General features: G+C 43.7%; 1 protein-coding gene across 3 annotated transcripts in view; it reads right to left on the reverse strand.

Annotated features, from left to right (window-relative positions):
• The window catches only part of LOC126418503 (TBC1 domain family member 4), an 885912-nt gene that overhangs the window by 356204 nt on the left and 507710 nt on the right, over positions 1 to 21998 (reverse strand). Inside the window, exon 1 of one of the 3 annotated variants that reach the window (XM_050085292.1) lies at positions 9749 to 9884. The exons of the other annotated variants lie outside the window; for them this stretch is intronic. Coding sequence (XP_049941249.1) covers positions 9749 to 9844 — 96 coding nt within the window. The 5' untranslated portion in view covers positions 9845 to 9884. Of the gene's footprint in view, positions 1 to 9748; positions 9885 to 21998 lie in introns of those variants that run through there. 3 annotated transcript variants of the gene reach the window in all.

Here is a 21998-nt window from a genome sequence, read left to right on the forward strand (position 1 = left end):
TAGTGTGTTCATCTCTTGGTCTCCCTCTACGATTTTTACCCTCCACGCTGCCCTCCAATGCTAAATTTGTGATCCCTTGATGCTTCAGAACATGTCCTACCAACTGGTCCCTCCTTCTTGTCAAGTTGTACCACAAACTCCTCTTCTCCACAATACTGTTCAATACCTCCTCATTAGTTATGTGATCTACCCATCTAATCTTCAGCATTCTTCTGTAGCACCACATTTCGAAAGCTTCTATTCTCTTCTTGTCCAAACTATTTATTGTCCATTTTTCACTTCCATACATGGCTACACTCCATTCAAATACTTTCAGAAACTATTTCCTGACACTTAAATCTATACTCGATGTTAACCAATTTCTCTTCTTCAGAAACGCCTTCCTTGCCATTGCCAGTCTACATTTTATATCCTCTCTACTTCGACCATCATCAGTTATTTTGCTCCCCAAATAGCAAAACTCGTTTACTACTTTAAGTGTCTCATTTCCTAATCTAATTCCCTCAGCATCACCCGACTTAATTCGACTACATTCCATTATCCTCGTTTTGCTTTTGTTGATGTTCATCCTGTATCCTCCTTTCAAGACACTGTCCATTCCGTTCAACAGCTCTTCCAAGTCCTTTGCTGTCTCTGACAGAATTACAATGTCATCGGCGAACCTCAAAGTTTTTATTTCCTCTCCATGGACTTTAACACCTACTCCGAAATTTTCTTTTGTTTCCTTCACTGCTTGCTCAATATACAGATTGAATAACATCGGGGACAGGCTACAACACTGTCTCTCACCCTTCTTAATCGCTGCTTCCCTCTCACGACCCTCGACTGCCATCTGGTTTCTGTACAAATTGTAAATAGCCTTTCGCTCCCTGTATTTTACCCCTGCCACCTTTAGAATTTGAAAGAGAGTATTCCAGTCAACATTGTCAAAAGCTTTCTCTAAGTCTACAAATGCTAGAAATGTAGGTTTGCCTTTCCTTAATCTATTTTCTAAGATAAGTCATAGGGTTAATATTGCCTCACGTGTTCCAACATTTCTGCGGAATCCAAACTGATCTTCGCCGAGGTCGGCTTCTACCAATTTTTCCATTCGTCTGTAAAGAATTCGCATTAGTATTTTGCAGCTGTGACTTATTAAACTGATAGTTCGGTAATTTTCACATCTGTCAACATCTGCTTTCTTTGGGATTGGAATTATATTCTTCTTAAAGTCTGAGGGTATTTCGCCTGTCTCATACATCTTGCTCACCAGATGGTAGAGTTTTGTCAGGACTGGCTCTCCCAAGGCCGTCAGTAGTTCTAATGGAATGTTGTCTACTCCCGGGGACTTGTTTCGACTCAGGTCTTTCAGTGCTCTGTCAAACTCTTCACGCAGTATCGTATCTCCCATTTCATCTTCATCTACATCCTCTTCCATTTCCATACTATTGTCCTCAAATACATTGCCCTTGTATAGACCCTCTATATACTCCTTCCACCTTTCTGCTTTCCGTTCTTTGCTTAGAACTGGGTTTCCATCTGAGCTCTTGATATTCATGCAAGTGGTTCTCTTTTCTCCAAAGGTCCCTTTAATTGTCCTGTAGGCAGTGTCTATATTACCCCTAGTGAGATAAGCCTCTAAATCCTTACATTTGTCCTCTAGCCATCCCTGCTTAGACATTTTGCACTTCCTGTCAATCTCATTTTTGAGACGTTTGTATTCCCTTTTGCCTGCTTCATTTAGTGCGTTTTTATATTTTCTCCTTTCATCAATTAAATTCAATATTTCTTCTGTTACCCAAGGATTTCTACTAGCCCTCGTCTTTTTACCTACTTGATCCTCTGCTGCCTTCACTACTTCATCCCTCAGAGCTACCCATTCTTCTTCTACTGTATTTCTTTCCCCCATTCCTGTCAATTGTTCCCTTATGCTCTCCCTGAAACTCTGTACAACCTCTGGTTCAGTCATATCCAGGTCCCATCTCCTTAAATTCCCACCTTTTTGCATTTTCTTCAGTTTTAATCTGCAGTTCATAACCAACAGATTGTGGTCAGAGTCCATATCTGTCCCTGGAAATGTCTTACAGTTTAAAACCTGGTTCCTAAATCTGTCTTACCAATATATAATCTATCTGATACCCTCTAGTATCTCCAGGATTCTTTCATGTATACAACCTTCTTTTATGATTCTTGAACCAAGTGTTAGCTATGATTAAGTTATGCTCTGTGCAAAATTCTAGCATACGTCTTCCTCTTTCATTTCTCTCCCCCAATCCATATTCACCCACTATGTTTCCTTCTCTCCCTTTTCCTACTCTCGAATTCCAGTCACCCATGACTATTAAATTTTCATCTCCCTTCACTACCTGAATAATTTCTTTTATCTCATCATACATTTCATCAATTTCTTCGTCATCTGCAGAGCTAGTTGGCATATAAACTTGTACTACTGTAGTAGGCGTGGGCGTCATGTCTATCTTGGCCACAATAATGCGTTGACTATGCTCTTGATAGTAGCTTACCCGCACTCCTATTTTTTTATTCATTATTAAACCTACTCCTGCATTACCCCTATTTGATTTTGTATTTATAACCCTGTATTCACCTGACCAAAAGTCTTGTTCCTCCTGCCACCGAACTTCACTAATTCCCACTATATCTAACTTCAACCTATCCATTTCCCTTTTTAAATTTTCTAACCTACCTGCCCGATTAAGGGATCTGACATTCCACGCTCCGATCCGTAGAATGCCAATTTTCTTTCTCCTGATAACGACGTCCTCCTGAGTAGTCCCCGCCCGGAGATCCGAATGGGGGACTATTTTACCTCCGGAATATTTTACCCAAGAGGACGCCATCATCATTTAACCATACAGTAAAGCTGCATGCCCTCGGGAAAAATTACGGCTGTAGTTTCCCCTTGCTTTCAGCCGTTCGCAGTACCAGCACAGCAAGGCCGTTTTGGTTAGTGTTACAAGGCCAGATCAGTCAATCATCCAGACTGTTGCCCCTGCAACTACTGAAAAGGCTGCTGCCCCTCTTCAGGAACCACGCATTTGTCTGGCCTCTCAACAGATACCCCTCCGTTGTGGTTGCACCTACGGTACGGCCATCTGTATCGCTGAGGCACGCAAGCCTCCCCACCAACGGCAAGGTCCATGGTTCATGGGGGTAGGGAAGTGACACATAGTCGCACAAAATGCACTATACGCATTCCCTACCGCAATGCCGTCTACGCTCGCTAGGGATATTCCGTTATCCCTTACTTCTCCGTCGGTAAGACAGCTTCTCGGCAGACGTGACGTTACTGGTAATATCTCCCCACCTACAATCTGCTCGCATTACTATAATGTTGCCGGCACTGAGCACGATCACGTTCTAACACTGGTTCGACAGCATCCGCTGCCTGCAAATATCCATCGTCCCCGTCGGTGCCTCAGAGCGTCTGCGTGCTCGCTTTCGTAGCTGCAACGGATTATTAGCACGGCTGCACGCGCTCGAAGCTTTTATTGTTGTCTTGCATGTCGGGAACTGCCAGAAGGTGTCCTGAAGAACAATAACTTAAAGTCACAGCTTCGCACAGACAGTTATGTCTGAAACGTGCGGTGCATAAAGCCACTGCCTGTTACGTCACATCAGGCTGCAGCCGCGCGACCGCTACGGTCGCTGGTTCGAATCCTGCCTCGGGCATGAATGATAGGTTTAAGTAGTTCTAAGTTCTAGGGGACTGATGACCTCAGCAGTTAAGTTCCATAGTTCTGAGATCCATTTGAACTATTTTTTTGTTACGTCTCGTAGTCAGGATCTATTCCATTAACGGCAGATGACACGTGTTTCGTCGAGCACCGCGTCATGAAAATTATGATCGACAGCTTGCATGTATTGTCATTAAAACAATCCGTCGCGTCGCACTGAAATCTACTCATCCTTTCTGCAAATAAATATTTTTGCTCGTACATAACTGACAAAATCAATTTTTCGTTTCTAATAACGCAAGAACTATGAGGGTTTCACTACTGCACTCTGTTCTTCGCTCTATTAGTTGTTTTATAATGGACACCTTGTTGATGCAACATTTGTCCTTTCTAAAACCATTCTGTTCATATGAAAGAGTGTACTAACAAAAACCAACATAGCACCTATAGACTATGTGAAGCCGTTTGGCAGACTGGATGAAACACTTAGCTTGAACGTGATGGAAGAAAGAGGATACTTAAGGAATATCATACTTCTATTGAAAAATACAAATAAAATAAAAATAAAAAAATACAGACCAAAACGATCTCTTCAGAACGTGGACATTTTTAGTTTACACTGGTTTGAAAACACCATACCACACACAAACACACACTTGTTTATTCGCTGATAACAAGTTACTCACAGATGACGATGAAAATACGTGGTCGTGTTGAAAAGCAGTGCCTCCGGATTCTCTGTGTGGACACTCTTCAAGCTTTATTGCTAAAACAAGCGATATTAACATTCTACATCTTCATTCTTCATGTCTACGTATTTATTTCTCAACGTAGGGGCCTAGTCACCCTGGTGAGAAACATATTTCTCTCAACGGCAGACCGTTTCGTTGATACTGTCGACCACCGTTCATTCACGACTTCAATGAACTCTGACAGGAGCCCGAACAACAGGTGTAGGTGTGCTAGGGCAGTTATAGAAACATTGAAATGCTGCACTGATAATGGCTCCTTACTAGCCGAAATGTGGATCTGCTTTAATAAAGCTAGAAAAGAAACGACGACAGACTCATGGTCTCTATCATTTCGAAATACAGTCTACTAATTCTTACAGAACACCAGCAACAAAAATAGATTTCAAATGTAATAAAACAAGTAAAAAGGGTTATCTTATTTTGTCTTAAATTTTCTGAGCTATTATGACACCATGGGCTTAGTCGTTCACTTACAAAATGTAAAACTGACGTTTGCGTAAATTTTACCTCACTATTTTGTGAATTTTAACAACATAAAATTAACAGGAAAATCTGTTTGTTTCTCTGGCCTTCTTACTACGAAAGAGCTGTGCTGGTGAGGCTTAAAATGAGATCGATTTGTTAAGGCAATTAATGCATGCATAACACTTGCAAAAGTCTTTTCTCTCAATACCCCCACGGGAAAGTTTAAATTGATAATGTTAATTAAACAAACGACTAAGATGGTGGCGTCATAGCCAAGTGAACGGAGACCAGAAGGTCTAATATCGCGAATAATACGTGCAGTCGCAAATATTTTTTACAGTGTAGGAGGAAATGCTAAAAATCCTGACCGATGGGGGCAAGTGTCATGGTGGGGTTGCCTTCGCAGGCCACTACCGTACATTTTTCTTAAATTTGTATCTGTATCTACATGCACATCTACATTCATTTGCACACCACTGTATGGTGGGTGGGGAGGGGTACCCTGCATCACTACTAGTCATTTCCTTTCTTGTTCGACATGCACATAGAACAAGTCTATACGCCTCCGTATGAGTACTAATTTCTCGTACCTCATCTTCGTGGTCCTTACGCGATATGTACGTTGGCGGCAGCAGAATCGTTCTGCAGTCAGCCTCAAATGCCGGTTCTCTAAACGTTCTCAACACTGTTCCTCGAAAAGAACGTCGCCTTCCCTGAAAATGATTGCCGTTTGAGTTTCCGATGCATCTCCGTAATACTCGCGTGTTTTTCGAACCTACCGGTAACGAACCTAGCAGCTCACCTCTGAATTCCTTCGACGTCTTTTTCTAATCGGAACTGGTACAGATACCAAACACTGGAACAGTACTAAAGAATAGGTCACACCAGCGTCCTATATGCGGTCTCCTTTACAGATGAAACACACTTCCCTATAATACTTCCAATAAGCCGAAGTCGACCATTCGCCTTTCCTACTGCAACCCTCACATTCTCGTCGCATTTCACATCGTTTAGCAACGTTACGGCCAGATATACAAACGACGTGACTTTGTCAAGCAGGACACAACTAATGCCGTATCGGAACATTGGGGGTTTCCTTTTCCCATCCACTCGCATTAACTTACATTTTTCTACATTTAGAGCTAGCTGCCAACAACTAGAAATTTTGTCGAAATCTTCTTGCAAACAATAACTCGAAAGCTGCGCGCTCATTCGGAAGTGTATTCCAGTACAGAATGAAACTACGTTAATTTCTTACGAAAGAGATCATATTCAGTTTTTCTCTAGGACCAACAATTTGCGTACAGAGAGCGGGAAAACTGAATAACGCGCAGACCGCGCATGCGCTGCAGCTTGTATGGTTTTTGTAGACCAATTTGTGGTAGTTTCCCCGACTTCATGGACTGTAAGGGTGTTATATCGGGTTGTACGACTCGACATGTTCTACAACGCAATGTTACGTTGTAAGCCAGGAGTCTCCAACTAGGGCTGTTCATAGAATATCGATACCTTTCCGAAAATATCGGTATATATCGGCGATATTTTCTAACCCAATATGTCGATATCAAAACGGCAATCTCGCGTGCCGATACTTTTATATTATATTATATTTTTTCACAATTTTGGGTACGTATCTGAAGTTGTTCTTTTTAAACTGTAGTAGAAAATAGTTTTACTTTCACTGTGTGAAGGAGTCTTACTACTTTTTGAGCTTTCAACACGTCTAATCTTTCTCTCTGACTGTGTGAGGCTAGTATGCCTGGCGCAAAAGAAGTAGTCCGATTTCTCTGGGAAGTGTCGGTGTGAATGAAATAAGATTTCCAATGTGGAGAAATAACACACCAGTTTCGTTAAAAAAACTATTTTTAACGCAAGTAGTGTGCTATTTCTTCACATCGACATTATTTGAAAACAGTTGCTGAAAATTACGAACAAAATCTGAATGCCGAAATTGTCTTTGCGTTAGGCGGAGACGTGTGAGGGAAACGCTGACGTAATCGGCGTTTGGTGGTGCGAACAGAAATTGTGGCGTTTAGCTTCACCACTACAATTGTTAGGTCGCTGGCGTCGACAGAAATGAAAACAGGGAAGGCGACATGAGGTCTTCCGGACGAAACCGAACGATGGACCAATTGGACACCTTTTATTGTGCCACTCACACACAATTACCTTTGTCAACAAAGTGGTTATCGCCAAGCGCGAAAGTGCATTGTTTTCGTTTAAGTTCTTGCTGGAAGGAGGATAGGCAGGCTGCTAGCTTGCTGATGTGCAGAATATCTATGGCTCTGAGCACTATGGGACTTAACTTCTGTGGTCATCAGTCCCCTAGAACTTAGAACTACTTAAACCTAACTAACCTAAGGACATCACACACATCCATGCCCGAGGCAGGATTCGAACCTGCGACCGTAGCAGTCGCGGCAGAATATCTAATAATAAACCAATACTAAAATATACAGCTATGTCTTTACGATTTGCAGCCGATATTTTTGTAAGCAGCAACGTCGGTATCTTTCTCCACCGATATATCGACGCTTTTTCTGTGTATCGAGATCCAGTAATGATATTTTTTTAAATATCGATGTATCGGATTAACGATATTTTTAAAAATATTAACAGTCCTTCCTCCAACACGCCGCCCACTAGTTGCATACCGCCAAAAGCAACTATCAATGCGGTCCAAAAAATATTTCATTTATGTAAAGTTACGATAAGTTGAATATTTTGAATTTGAAAGCAATGCTCTACTTCAATCAGCGAGAGTCGCATTCTTTTAACTGGCCAATCCGACACACGCACTGGTCTGTTATCTTACACCTACTTCAGTTGCAACTACGAGAGACTTCGCGATGTACAAAGAAATTAATTTGCGGAAATACAAGGAAATTCTGTTACTTTTCTGCAGTTGTGGTGGTGAACATTTTTCACCACTGTGCGTAAGCTGTCTCCAGCACACGAGTCGGCAAAGACGTAGCGTGAAGATCGATAGTAGGCGCTGGGTCAAGCGCGCCTACCACCAGAGGGTCCAGAGACACACCGACAAGAAACCTGCCGCCAACGCCATCTCGACAGCAAGCACTGAGGCCGCCGCCACCGGCCGGAGGGCATCACAGATTCACTCTCACTCCACTGACTCACACTCCAGTTTGGCGTTTGCAGTTCGATCGCAGAGCCGGTGCAATCGTCTCACGCCACGAGAATGCACAGCGATCAGAGCACTGAGACAGAAGTCTGTAACTGCAAGATCACCGATCTTGACTGCAAGAGAACTACTGCTGATGAGCTTGTACCACAACACATGTGCTCTTTCTTCCTTATGTTACAAGACACTACGCTGGCGACAGTGATACTACAACTGTGATTCTGATCGGTAGAAGATGGAAATGCTGATATGGATTGAATTGCAAACGTCTTGTACCTACCATTACCGCAATTCTGGCCTCCCCCCCCTTTTTTTCTCAGGATTTACAGGTAAGCTAAAGGGCTGACAGCCCTGTTGTTCCATCATACTACACTTAAGTCACATGGACGAAGATCACTTCAAAAGAAATGCACACTATATGTTTTTAAAATCCATCTTTTATTCTACATGTTTGAAAGTTTTACAGTGTGTAGATACGTCCTTTAGGAACAATATTTTTCTTCACATAATTTCCATCCCTCTCAACTGCCTTACGCCATCTTGGAACCAGCGCCTGTATACCCGCACGGTAAAATTTTGGATCAACCTGTTGGAGTCACTGTTTGGTAGCGTGCACAAGGGACTCATCATCTTCAAACGTTGTTCCACGAAGAGAGTCTTTCAGTTTTCCAAAGAGATGATAGTCGCATGGAGCCAGGTCAGGACCGTAAGGCGCGTGTTTTTTTTGACTGACATGTGGCCGTGCATTGTCGTGCAACAGCAAAACATCCTGCTTTTGCCGATGTTGAAGTTTCTTCAGTGTCGTCACATATGCATCAGAATTTATGGTGGTTCCACTTGGCATGATGTCCACAAGCAAGAGTCCTTCGGAATCGAGAAACACCGTAGCCAAAACTTTTCCAGCAGAAGGTGTGGTTTTGAATTTTTTTTCCCCCTTGGGTGAATTTGCATGATGCCACTCCATTTATTGCCTCTTCGTCTGTGGTGAAAAATGATGGAGCCATGTTTCATCACTTACCACAGTTCTTCCAAGAAATTCATCTCCACCATTCTCGTACTGTTCCAAAAGTTCGCTGCATTAATTTTTTCCACTTTCAGCATTCTGCAAACACTTCCTTCCCCTACCCCAACTTAGCGTGACAATTCGTTCACTGTGATGCGTCTGTCAGCAGTCACCAATTCGTTACCTCCCTGCAAATTGTCTGGAGCGTGTGCAGTACGAGGCCTGCTGCTGCTGCGAGGACAATCCTCAATATTGCCGTGCCAGCTTTCATCACGTAACCTGCTTGCCCACCGACTAACTGTACTGCGATCGACAGCAGCATCTCCGTACACCTTTTTCAACCTCTTGTGGATGTTTCCCACTGTCTCGTTTTCACAGCACAGGAATTCTATGACAGAACGTTCCTTCTGACGAACGTCAAGTGTAGCAGCCATCTTGAAGACATGTTGTGACGACGCCACTCACGGGGACAGTTTGAACTAAGTTTGAAAACAAGTGGGAAGGATGTATTTGCACAATGTAAAACTTTCACACATGCAGAATGAAAACGTTTGGAGTGACCCTCGTACATCCACTACCGTGTTCCGTATCCCAGACAACCCCTTCCGCAGGATGTAGGGAACACGAGTGACGTGACGTGACGTGACGTGACGTCACGTGAGAGGGGACGTCAGGGGAGGGAATAAGACGGCAGAGGCAGGCAGCCACTCACCGAGACACACTTCCGGAGGCGGCGAGGCTCCTGCGGGATACGGAAGCGCACCACCCGGCCCCCCAACGTGACGGGAGGCTGTGTGTGGACAGCCATGCTGCGGCTGCTTTCTACCGACTACCTGCTAGCGGCTGCAGCCTTCGTCGCCACTGCAGCCACTGCCACACGCACAGGTGGCGTCGCGGCGGCCGGGCGGGAGGCGCCGAAGCCCAGCGATCGGCGCCGCTGCCTGGCTTCCCCCACTAATACACCAGGCGAGCCTGCCTGCCTTAAAGCGACCACCGTCGCCCGACACGCAGCTGTCTGCGTTCCCCCACGTGTCTCGCCCTCGCGGAAACAGAACCACGCTACTGGGCCCGTTTTGTAACCGGGGTGAACAAGCTGTCAAATGAAACTTCCTGACAGATTAAAACTGTGCCAGAGCGAGACTCGAACTCGGGACTTTCCCTTTCGCGGGCAAGTGCTCTACCAACCGAGCTACCCAAGCAAGACTCACGACCCGTCCTCAGAGCTTCAAATCTACCAGTACCTCGTCTGGCAAAGTCCCGAGTTCGAAGCTCGGTCTGACACACAGTTTTAATCTGTCAGGAAGTTTCATACCAGCGCACACTCCGCTGCTGAGTGAAAATCTTATCCTGCAAACATCCCCTAGTCTGTGGCTAAGCCATGTCTCCGCAATATCCTTTCTTCCAGGAGTGCTAGTTCTGCAAGGTTTGCAGAAGAGCTTCTGCGAAGTTTGGAAGGTATAAGACGACGTACTGGCAGATTTGAAGCCGTGAGTCGTACTTGGGTAGCTCGGTTAGTAGAGCACTTGCCCGCGAAACGCAAAGTCCCGAGTTCGAGTCTCGGTCCAGCACACAGTTTTAATCTGTCAGGAAGTTTGCCGGCCGGAGTTGCCGAGCGGTTGTAGGTGCTTCAGTGTGGAACCGCGCGACCGCTACGGTCGCAGGTTCGAATCCTGCCTCGGGCATGGATGTGTGTGATGTAATTAGGTTACTTAGGTTTAAGTAGTTCTAAGTTCTAGGGGACTGATGACCTCAGACATTAAGTCCCATAGTGCTCAGAGCCATTTGAACCATTTTTTTGTCAGGAAGTTTCATATCAGCGCACACTCCGCTGCAGAGTGAAAATCTCATTCTGGAAGTTGTCAAATACTATACTTAAGGACAGGCTAGATAAAATGGAAGTTCTCAAATACTATACTTAAGGACAGGCTAGATAAAATGATATAACATACACTGACGAAAAAACTGATCGCAACTCCAACAAGGAGTTGGGCGACATAAACGAAAGTTGCCAGGCGTGTTTCTAAAAAAAAAAAAAAAATGTGTGTGAAATCTTATGAGACTTAACTGCTAAGGTCATCAGTCCCTAAGCTTACACACTACTTAACCTAAATTATCCTAAGGACAAACACACACACCCATGCCCGAGGGAAGACTCGAACCTTCGCCGGGACCAGCCGCACAGTCCATGAGTGCAGCGCCTAGACCGTTCGGCTAATCCCGCGCGGCGGCGTGTTTCTACATCTGAAAGTTGATGTCTATTCAAATTTTGCGCCAGTCGCGTAACAGTGGTATTAGTAGCACTAAATCAGGTTCGCTTCAAATACACGCTGTAACAGTCGTGAGCGTTGGTTATCTCCGCTGAGATGATGCTGGTGAAGAACGCCTTGAAGGCCACAAATATCCACCGCACTGACGTTAAACCAGGTCGTGTAATATGGCTACGATAAGTTGGATGTTCCTTCTGCGATACTGCAGAAAGACTTGGCAGGAATATAGCTACTGTACATGACTCCAGGCAGTTGTGGTCACGGGAATGTACGGCCGCAAGACGATCGGGCTTCGGATGGCCACGTAGCACTGCCGAGAGGGAAGGCCATCGTGTTCGGCGTATGGCTCCGGCGCATCGTACTGCATCTGCAGCAGCAATTTGAGCAGCAGCTGGTACCATAGCGACAGAACGAACTGTTAGAAACAGGTTACTTCAAGGACAGCTCCGAGCCATGCGCCCTCTAACGTGCATTCCAGTGGCGCCAAACAACGGCCATTTGAGACTTCTGTGGTCTCAAGGGAGAGCTCATTGGAGGCCAGGGTGGAGATCTGTTGTGTTTTCTGATAAAAGCCGACTCGGTGCCAGTAATGGCCGTGTGTGTTAGAAGCAGGCCAGTCGAGGGACTGCAACCGATCTGTCTTCGTGCTAGACAAACTGGACCTACACCTGGTGTTACGGTCTGGAGGACGATTTCTTATGACAGTAGGAGCACTTTAGTGGTTATCCCACGGACCCTTGCTAATCTGCACGTCAATCTGGTTATTCGATCTGATGTGCTGCCATTCATGAACAGCATTCCAGACGGTGTTTCCCAAAAGGATAAAGCTTGCCCATATACTGTTTTTGTAACGCAGCATGCTCTCCAGAAAGCCGACATGTTCCCTTGGCCTTCTCGATCACCAAATCTGTCTCCCGTCGAGCACATATGGGACATCATCACAACTCCAGCGTAATTCGCAGTCGGGCAGTAGTAGCCGGCCGAGATACAAGCAGCAACAGGGACGTCACCGATTTTCTGACTTTTACGAGTTCCTAACCAAGAGCGAATTTTATAATATCATCCGTGTGCTTTAATCTACATCTACATCCTTACTCCGCAAGCCACCGGACGGTGTGTGGCGGAGGGTACCCTGAGTACCTCTAACGGTTCTCCCTTCTATTCCACTCTCGTACTGTTCGTGGAAAGAAGGATCGTCGGTATGCTTCTGTGTGGGTTCTAATCTCTCTGATTTTATCCTCATGGTCTCTTTGCGAGATATACGTGGGAGGGAGCAATATACTGCTTGACTCTTCGGTGAAGGTATGTTCCCGAAACTTTAACAAAAGCCCATACCGAGCTGCTGAGCGTCTCTCCTGCAGAGTCTTCCACTGGAGTTTATCTATCATATCCCTAACGCTTTCGCGGTTACTAAATGATCCTGTAACGAAGCGCGCTGCTCTCCGTTGGTTCCGCTCTATCTCCTCCATCAATCCTATCTGGTACGGATCCCATACCGGTGAGCAGTATTCAAGCAGTGGGCGAACAAGTGTATTGTAACCCACTTCCTTTGTTTTCGGATTGCATTTCCTTAGGATTCTTCCAATCAATCTCAGTTTGGCATCTGCTTTACCGACGATTAATTTTATGTGGTCATTCCATTTTAAATCACTCCTAATGCGTACTCCCAGATAATTTATGGAATTAACTGCTTCCAGTTGCTGACCTGTTATTTTGTAGCTAAATGGTAAGGGATCTTTCTTTCTATGTATTCGCAGAACATTACACTTGTCTACATTGAGATTCAATTGCCATTCCCTGCACTATGCGTCAATTCGCTGCAGATCCTTCTGCATTTCAGCACAATCCTCCATCGCTACAACCTCTCGATACACCACAGCATCATCTGCAAAAAGCCTCAGTGAACTTCCGATGTCATCCACAAGGTCATTTATGTATATTGTGAATAGCAACGGTCCTATGACACTGCCCTGCGGCACACCTGAAATCACTCTTACTTCGGAAGACTTCTCTCCATTGAGAATGACATGCTGCGTTCTGTTATCTAGGAACTCTTCAATCCAATCACACAATTGGTCTGATAGTCCATATGCTCTTACTTTCTTCATTAAACGACTGTGGGGAACAGTATCGAACGCCTTGCGGAAGTCAAGAAACACGGCATCTACCTGTGAACCCGTGTCTATGGCCCTCTGAGTCTCGTGGACGAATAGCGCGAGCTGGGTTTCACACGACCATCTTTTTCGAAACCCATGCTGATTCCTACAGGGTAGATTTCTAGTCTCCAGAAAAGTCATTACACTCGAACATAATACGTGTTCCAAAATTCTACAACTGATCGACGTTAGAGATATAGGTCTATAGTTCTGCACATCTGCTCGACGTCCCTTCTTGAAAACGGGGATGACCTGTGCCCTTTTCCCATCCTTTGGAACGCTACGCTCTTCTAGAGACCTACGGTACACCGCTGCAAGAAGGGGGGCAAGTTCCTTCGCCTACTCTGTGTAAAATAGTTTAGTTTTTAGAGTTTCTGCGTATTTATTTAATATCCAATAGCCACAGTTCTCGCGTTTTCGTTTGCGTCGGAAAGTAAACCGATTTTGTCATATATTACAAGTTCCTAATCAGACGCGAATTATTTAGTTTACCTGAGGGCTTCGGTAGTTGGGTTTTTGAATCTCTGCGTATTAATCTAATTTATTAGACACTGTTCCTGCGTTTTCGTCAGGGTCTGCTCAGCACGCGCCGATAGTCCGTTTATCTGCATAGTTAAGTTTTCCACGGTCTTTAGTGTGGACAGAGACTGCGACTGTTGTGTGCGGATGCGAGCCGAGTTGGTGACACTTCCCTGTCGGCTTCAGGCTGTGATGGCTTCGGTCGCACAGCTTGAGGCTGCAATGGATGGGCACCACTGTTGTGGGCCGGCCGTGAGGATCCAACGGACGTCCAGCAACTCCGAGTCCTCCGATCGGTCCTTACCGGTGGCCAGCATAGTTACTGCTCGGACTGAGGTCTGGTGGGAGGTCGCCCTGGGGCGTAGTAGGTGGCGAAAGACCTCTCCGGTTTGTCTGACAAACAGGTTCCAGGTGCTGTCTGTGGCTGACACTGTCGCTGAGACATATGCTGTCGCCTGTCCTTTTTCAGAGGAAATCTCTCAGTCTGCAAGATCCGAACAATCACAGAGGGTGGGATTATTGGTAATTGGGTGGTCCAACGTTAGGCGCGTTATGACGCCTCTTAGGGGCATGGCTGCCAAGAAGGGACATTCCAAATGTGGAACGGGTCCTCCCTGATGCCATGAAGAGCACAGGGTGCAGCCAACTGCAGGTGGTTCCTCACGACGGTGCCAACGATGTGTGTCACTTTGGATCAGAAGAGATTCTCTCTGGTTTCGAGCGGCTAACAGAAGTGGTAAAGGCTGCCAGTCTTGCTTGCAAGATGAAAGCAGAGCTGGCCATTTGCAGCAGGGCCGGTTGCAGACCTCTGGTACAGAGCCGACTGGAGGGTCAGAATCAGAGGCTCAGACGGTTCTGCGACCGTGTAGGCTGCAGATTCTTCGACTTGCGTTAAAGGGTGGATGGGTTTCGGGTTCCGCTGAATAGGTCAGGTGTCCACTACACGCAGGAGGCGGCTAAACGGGTACTAGGGGCCGTGTGGCGTGGTTCAAATGGCTCTGAGCACTATGGGACTTAACATCTGAGGTCATCAGTCCCATAGAAATTAGAACTACTTCAACCTAACTAGCCTAAGGACATCACACACATCCATGCCCGAGGCAGGATTCGAACCTGCGACCGAGCAGTGGCGCGGTTCCGGACTGAAGCGCCTAGAACGCTCAGCCACAGCGGCCGGCCTGTGTGGCGTGGACTGGGCGGTTTTTTTAGGTTAGAGGGTCTCGCGAAAACACAAGAAGGGCTTCAGTCACAAAGGGAGCAGGCCGAACACAGGAAGAACGTAGATACAGGAACCATCAGTATAACAGTTGTAAATTGTCGTAGCTGTGTTGGGGAAGTACCAGAGCTCCAAGCGCTAATAGAAAGCATTGATGCTCAAATCGTTATACGCACTGAAAGTTGGCTAAAGCCGGATATAAGCTCAGCCGAAATTTTTGCGAAGAACCTAACGGTGTTCCGATAGCATAGGCTGAACACGGTTGGCGGTGGCGTGTTTGTTGCTGTTAGAAGCAGTTTATTTGTCGCGAAATTATAGTAGATAGTTCTTGTGAATTACTATGGACAGAGGTCATTGCTGGCAACCGGAATAACATAAAAATTGGATCATTTTACCGACCTTCCAATTCAGATGACCAGTTGCTGAAAGGTTCAAGGAAAACTTGAGTTTGATCTCAAACACGTACCCGACTCTTACGATTATAGTTGGTGGCGACTTTAATTTACCCTCGATATGTTGGCGAAAATACATGTTTAATTCGGGAGGCACGCATAAAAAAAACATCATCCGACATTGTGCTAAACGCATTCTCTGAAAATTATTTCGAGCAACTGGTTCATCAGCCCACGCGAATAGTAAACGGTTGTGAAAACAGACTTGACCTCTTTGCAACAAATAATGCTGAGTTAATAACGAGCATCAAAACTGATACAGGGATTAGTGAATACAGGGTTGTCGTAGCCAGAATGAATATTGTAACGCCAAATCCTCCAAAAATAAACGAAAAATATACCTATTAAAAAAAGAAAGAAATTCACTTGACGTCTTCCTGAGAGACAATCTCCATTCCTTCGAAATTAATAATATAAGTATAGCCCAGATGTGGCTTGAATTCAAAGAAAAAATATCGGCGGCAATTGAGAGATTTATACCAAATAAATTAACAAACGACGGAGCTGTTCCTCCTTGGTACACAAAACGGGTCAGAACACTGTTGCAAAAACAACGAAGCAAACATGCTAAATTTAAACTAACGCAAAATTCCCAAGATTGGCGATCTTTTACAGAAGCTCGAAATTTAGCGCGGACTTCAATGCGAGATGCTTATAATAATTTCCACAACGAAACTTTGTCTCGAAACCTGGCAGAAAATCCAAAGAAATTCTGGTCGCATGTGAAGTACGTTAGCGGCAAGAAACAATCAATGCCTTCTCTGCGCGATAGGAATGGAGATACTATCGATGAAAGTGCTGCCAAAGCAAAGTTACTAAAGACAGCCTTCCGAAATGCCTTCACAAAGGAAAACTAAGTAAATATACCAGAATTCGAATCAAGAACAGCAACATGAGTAACGTAGAAGTAAATGTACTCGGAGTTGTGAAGCAAGTCTTCTGGTCCAGACTGTATAGCAATTAAGATCCTTTCAGAGTATGCTGATGCATTAGCTCCATACTTAACAATCATATCCAACCGCTCGCTCGACGAAAGATCGGTGCCCAAGACTGGAAAGTTGCACAGGTCACACCAATATTGAAGAAAGGTCGTGGCAGTAATCCACTTAATTACAGACCCATATCATTAACGTCGATATGCAGCAGGATTCTGGAACATATATTGTGTTCGAACATTATGAATTACCTCGAAGCAAACGGTCTATTGACACACAGTCAACATGGGTTTAGGAAACATCGTTCTTGTGAAACACAACTAGCTCTTTATTCGCATGAAGTGTCGACTGCTATTTACAAGGTATTTCAGATCGATTCCGTATTTCTCGATTTCCGGAAGGCTTTTGACAATGTACCACACAAGCGGTTCGTAGTGAAATTGCGTGCTTATGGAATATCGTCTCAGTTATGTGACTGGATTTGTGATTTCCTGTCAGAGAGGTCACAGTTCGTAGTAATTGACGGAAAGACATCGAGTAAAACAGAAGTGATTTCAGGCGTTCCCCAAGGTAGTGTTATAGACCCTTTGCTGTTCCTTATCTATATAAAAGATTTGGGAGACAATCTGTGCAGCCGTCCCCGGTTGTTTGCAGATGACGCTGTCGTTTATCGACAAATAAAGTCATCAGAAGATCAAAACAAAGTGCAAAACGATTTAGAAAAAATATCTGAATGGTGGGAAAAGTGGCAATTGACTCTAAATAACGAAAAGTGTGAGGTTATCCACAGGAGTCCTAAAAGGAATCCATTAAACTTCGGTTACACGATAAATCAGTCTAATCTAAAAGTCGTAAATTCAACTAAATATTACAATTATAAACAACTTAAATTAGAAGGAATACACAGAAAATGTTGTGCGGAAGGCTAACCAAAGACTGCGTTTTACTGGTAAGACACTTAGAAAACGTAACATATTTACTAAGGAAACTGCCTACACCACGCTTGTCCGTCCTCTTTTAGAATACTGCTGCGCAGTGTGGGATCCTTACCAGATAGGACTGACGGTGTATATCGAAAAAGTTCAAAGGAGGGCAGCACGTTTTGTATTATCGCAAAATATGGGAGAGAGTGTCGCTGAAATGATACAGGATTTGGGCTGGACAACATTAAAAGAAAGGCGTTGTTCGTTACGAAGGAATCTTCTCACGAAATTCCAATCGCCAACTTTCTCCTCCGAATGTGTAAATATTTCGTTGACACCGACCTACATAGGGAGAAAGGATCACCATGATAAAATAAGGGAAATCAGAGCTCGTACGGAAAGATAAAGGTGTTTGTTCTTTCCGCGCGCTATACGAGATTGGAATAATAGAGAATTGTGAAGGTGGTTCGATGAACTCTCCGCTAGGCACTTGAATGTGATTTGCAGAGTATCCATGTTGATGTTGATGTAGATTCTCATACATCATTAACCGCCCCTGTACTGCTGGACCAAGTGCAACAAGTAAAGCACTCCATCCCACAAACTGACATCTGTCACGAGAACAACTGAATAATCTGGCGGTCACGTTTGCAATAGCTTACCTCGCGCTTACATCATGCTGTGATCTTCCAATCTAAATTACTTAAATATGTTCCCTAGACAAACGTATTCCCGAAATTTCGTTACTCCACATTAACTATGTTTCGATTTTTTTTTCCCGTCAGAGCAAATGCTCTCAGCAGAACCCGATCAAGGAGCTGTTAACAAAGTAAGAAAATGAAAATTCATAAGATAACGGCCGTTCATCGACTGGCTAATTGAGACATGGCTCTTCAACGTCGCTACTGCAGTCTGCGCATGATGGAGATGCCAGTCCTGAAATGCTCTTTTTTCTGATGAGACATGACTGAATTTATCGCCGTAGATGAACTAGTAAAACAATCGCCGCCTCATAAGGCTCATCAAGAGCTTCTGCACGATGTGAAAACAGGGCGTGGTGTGCAGTTAGTGCAACACGAATAACTGGACCGACGTTTTACGAGCAGATCATTACTTCTGATCAGTACATGAAGCACGTACGGCAATTTTTTGTGCATAGAACCTACAGCTAATGAAGAGACCAACGGTTATTTCATACAGAACAACGTAAGAGCACACATGAACTTTCCATTCATGACGTACTACGTGGTGTTAGGTTTTGTTGACAGGAACTATGCGCAGATATTAACACAACAATTAATTTGATCACAAGTGAGAAGGGTAATATAATGATATTCCTAATCTATACTTGTAAAATATGCGTCTTTACAAACAGAGAACTTACGCTAGTGTGACACTTTAGTACCTTCGATTGATAGCGGTATTGACACATAAGGTCTCTGACTTATAATTAAATCGAAGTACAGTTGTTTGTGAGGTGTCAGTCGTGGTTCGAATGTGACATTTTTCAACTCTTGAAAGGTTGGACGCAGTGTATAACTTTATGGATAGTCTGAACAATGTTTAAATTGTAATACATTGAGTTCAGTAGTCGAGATCTAGTTTTTGGCAGGAGGCAGAACGAATTGGAACATAATGTAAACGTCCATCCGTACACAATAATTGTTTACGTCTTTTAAGTTCTTTATAAGATACTGTAAGGTGTACAACTTTTGATCGTTGTATTTTTACGAACGCCTGTTTACGTTTGTAACCAAGTGCCTAATGGTGGCTAGAAACAATCGAAATTAGTAGCAGTAATGATTTTTAGAGCAGCTGCCATAGGTCCAACATGGGTTCGATAAATGTCTGCAGGCTGTGGGGCACCAACTACTGAAAATAGTTACATCAATCTTCGACAGCTATTTGAAGCTTATTTCCACGGTTTACGTCCACGTACATTAAGGATAGGTGACATAATGCCCGAGCCCGTAGGATATAAACGTTCTAAAACGACTAAGCGCCTATATCACATGGAGCAGTAGAAACATAACACGCATCAGATCACAGTTGCAGTGTAGATGATTTGTTGCGCAAAATACGGTCCCGCACAGCGCGACCGACAAAGATAAAATTTATCTAGGTTTGAAATTTCAGCTCTTTCGTATATCAGTGCCGTACGCAGCGCTGTCTGCGTCTAATAATAAAACAAACACAACCGGCTGGCACTAGCGCGGACGCGAACATCCACAATAGGTGGAATCTCTGTCGGAAGCATTGATGTTCTGTCGGGTGCAGGATTGTATCTAGAGACTGCCCTGGTCTGTTACAGACAAGCATTTCATTTCCATGCCGAGTTTCCGCTACAGAGCAATGGTACTCCATCATGAACAAAACGAACAATTCAAATTCATTTGCAGCATTTTTGCAAGCCTTCAACCACGCTCCTGGTATTGTATTAATGATCGTCCAACTATTTGTATGAAGGACACTTCAGGGGTCTCTACGGTATGGCACGAGCGCTGTAATTAACCAGAGGATGCGCTCAGAATCTTGCACATCGAGAGTGACGATACAAAAAGTTTGTACTGGTGGAATTAATGCCACTGTTATATGTGTCACGGCTGGTATGTAACACAGTGCACATCAATACTAACGCTTCGTTGCTTCTGATTTCATTACTAGCTTACGGGGAAACCTACTTTCACATCTGCGAGTTGGGGTGCATAGGACTGATAACCTTAAGCCATTTACAGATGATAAGGGGCATTCACCACCAACCACTGCACCAAATTTCACCTCTGCTATCGCACAGTCCCAGAAATAGTGCTTTGGCTCAAGTCTGAAAACACTTTCTTTCGCCTAAAATCGTGCTGAAACCTAGGGGTCATGTTTTCGATTTTCTAAGTCTTGAAAACAGATACTAATAGAATCTATTACTAATAATACCTTCTGATACTGAGACTGGGTAGACAGCACAGGAAATAAATAATGTAGAAATGACCTGAAGTGATCTTGGTAAGCTAAATAGAACTTTCAAAACGAAGTTCGCCATAAGTCTTTATTAGCAGTTTTGTGTTATAGCAGTAAGACAGAAAGCATGAAAAAAACTAAAGGTTACCCAGTGTGCAACGCAAGATGGGAATTATTAGGAAAGAGAGGGAAATAAACACAAAAGGACCAGGAAAAAAACTCTACTGGAACCAGTAATTATGATCGTAATGGAAGAAAAATGAATGTGTTCACTGGTGGAATACACTGAACATTTGGAAAATTTCAGACGTGATACTAGTCTTTTTTAAAAGCCAAAGAAACGACTGTAAAAACTATAGAATACTTTGTCTCCGAAAGTCGGCGTATATAGTATTTACAGAAATAATTTATAGCCGTATAAAAACTGTAACAGAGACTGTGCTATTACATGGACAAAGTGAAGTCTGGAAAGGCTGTTAATGAAATGATTAAACTTTTACCACAATAAGAATTTTAGAGAAACGACGAGAAACCAATACAGAGAGACACATAATTTTCATCTTTTGAAAGTATGAGCAGAAGGAAACGGTGGTATATAATGACTAAAGCTGTACGTCCTGTACATCTTATTGAAGCGATAAAAAGCTTATACAAGAACAAAAAATAATAATAGAAGTTTACACTAATTAAACTGAAGAAATCACTATCAATAAGGGGGGTTAAAAAAGATTGTGGTCTGTCACTAATCTTATTTAACGTGTCTACAGGAATGGTCAATATCCGGGATATGGCAGGACCGATCATTCGGAGCAAAAAGGTCTGTTACGGTGAAAATGGGCTCTAAAACACGCACCTTTAAGAGTTGTGAACACTGCTTCATCCTCGATACGGTGAAGGAAATCGCTTCTACTGCAAGCTCTATGCTTTCCATATTTTAGGAGAAGATAGTATGGACAAAAACAAGAAGAAAACTGCCTATCAAACATGGGCTCTAAAGTGCATACCTTAAAGGCTATGACCACTTTTTTTCTCGTGGAAGAGGTGTGTTTCATAGCAGCGAAGATGGACAAGTGCTCATAGCTCTTAAGGTATGGAATTTGGAGCCCGTATATACTAGATTTTTTAGCTTCGATTAATGATTTCTATCATTTCAGGAACACTAACCATTCCTCCAAGGACGCCCTGCAGAAATGATTTGATTAATATCTGCAGACAGGAAGTAAATTTGGGTATTAGGGTCATAGAAACAAGAAATAAATGTGTTAATATCGTTTCGTACGCAGATGGTCCTACAAAAACATAGTGTATAAATTAGGAAAAAGAAAATATAAGCTTAATGTATCAATAAATAGAACTAAAATCATGATTCATCATGGGAATTACCCCATCCGATCAAAAAGAAAAACAGATAATACCTCACTTCAGCGAGTCTTTAGCTTTACATTTTCACAACGTGATATAAAGTATGATATCGACAAGAACACAGAAAATAAGATTAATAAATATCAATTAATATACGAACAGATAAGCAAGCCGGCCGGG

The sequence above is a fragment of the Schistocerca serialis genome, chromosome 9 (genome assembly GCF_023864345.2).
Source record: "Schistocerca serialis cubense isolate TAMUIC-IGC-003099 chromosome 9, iqSchSeri2.2, whole genome shotgun sequence".
NCBI lineage: Eukaryota > Metazoa > Arthropoda > Insecta > Orthoptera > Acrididae > Schistocerca > Schistocerca serialis.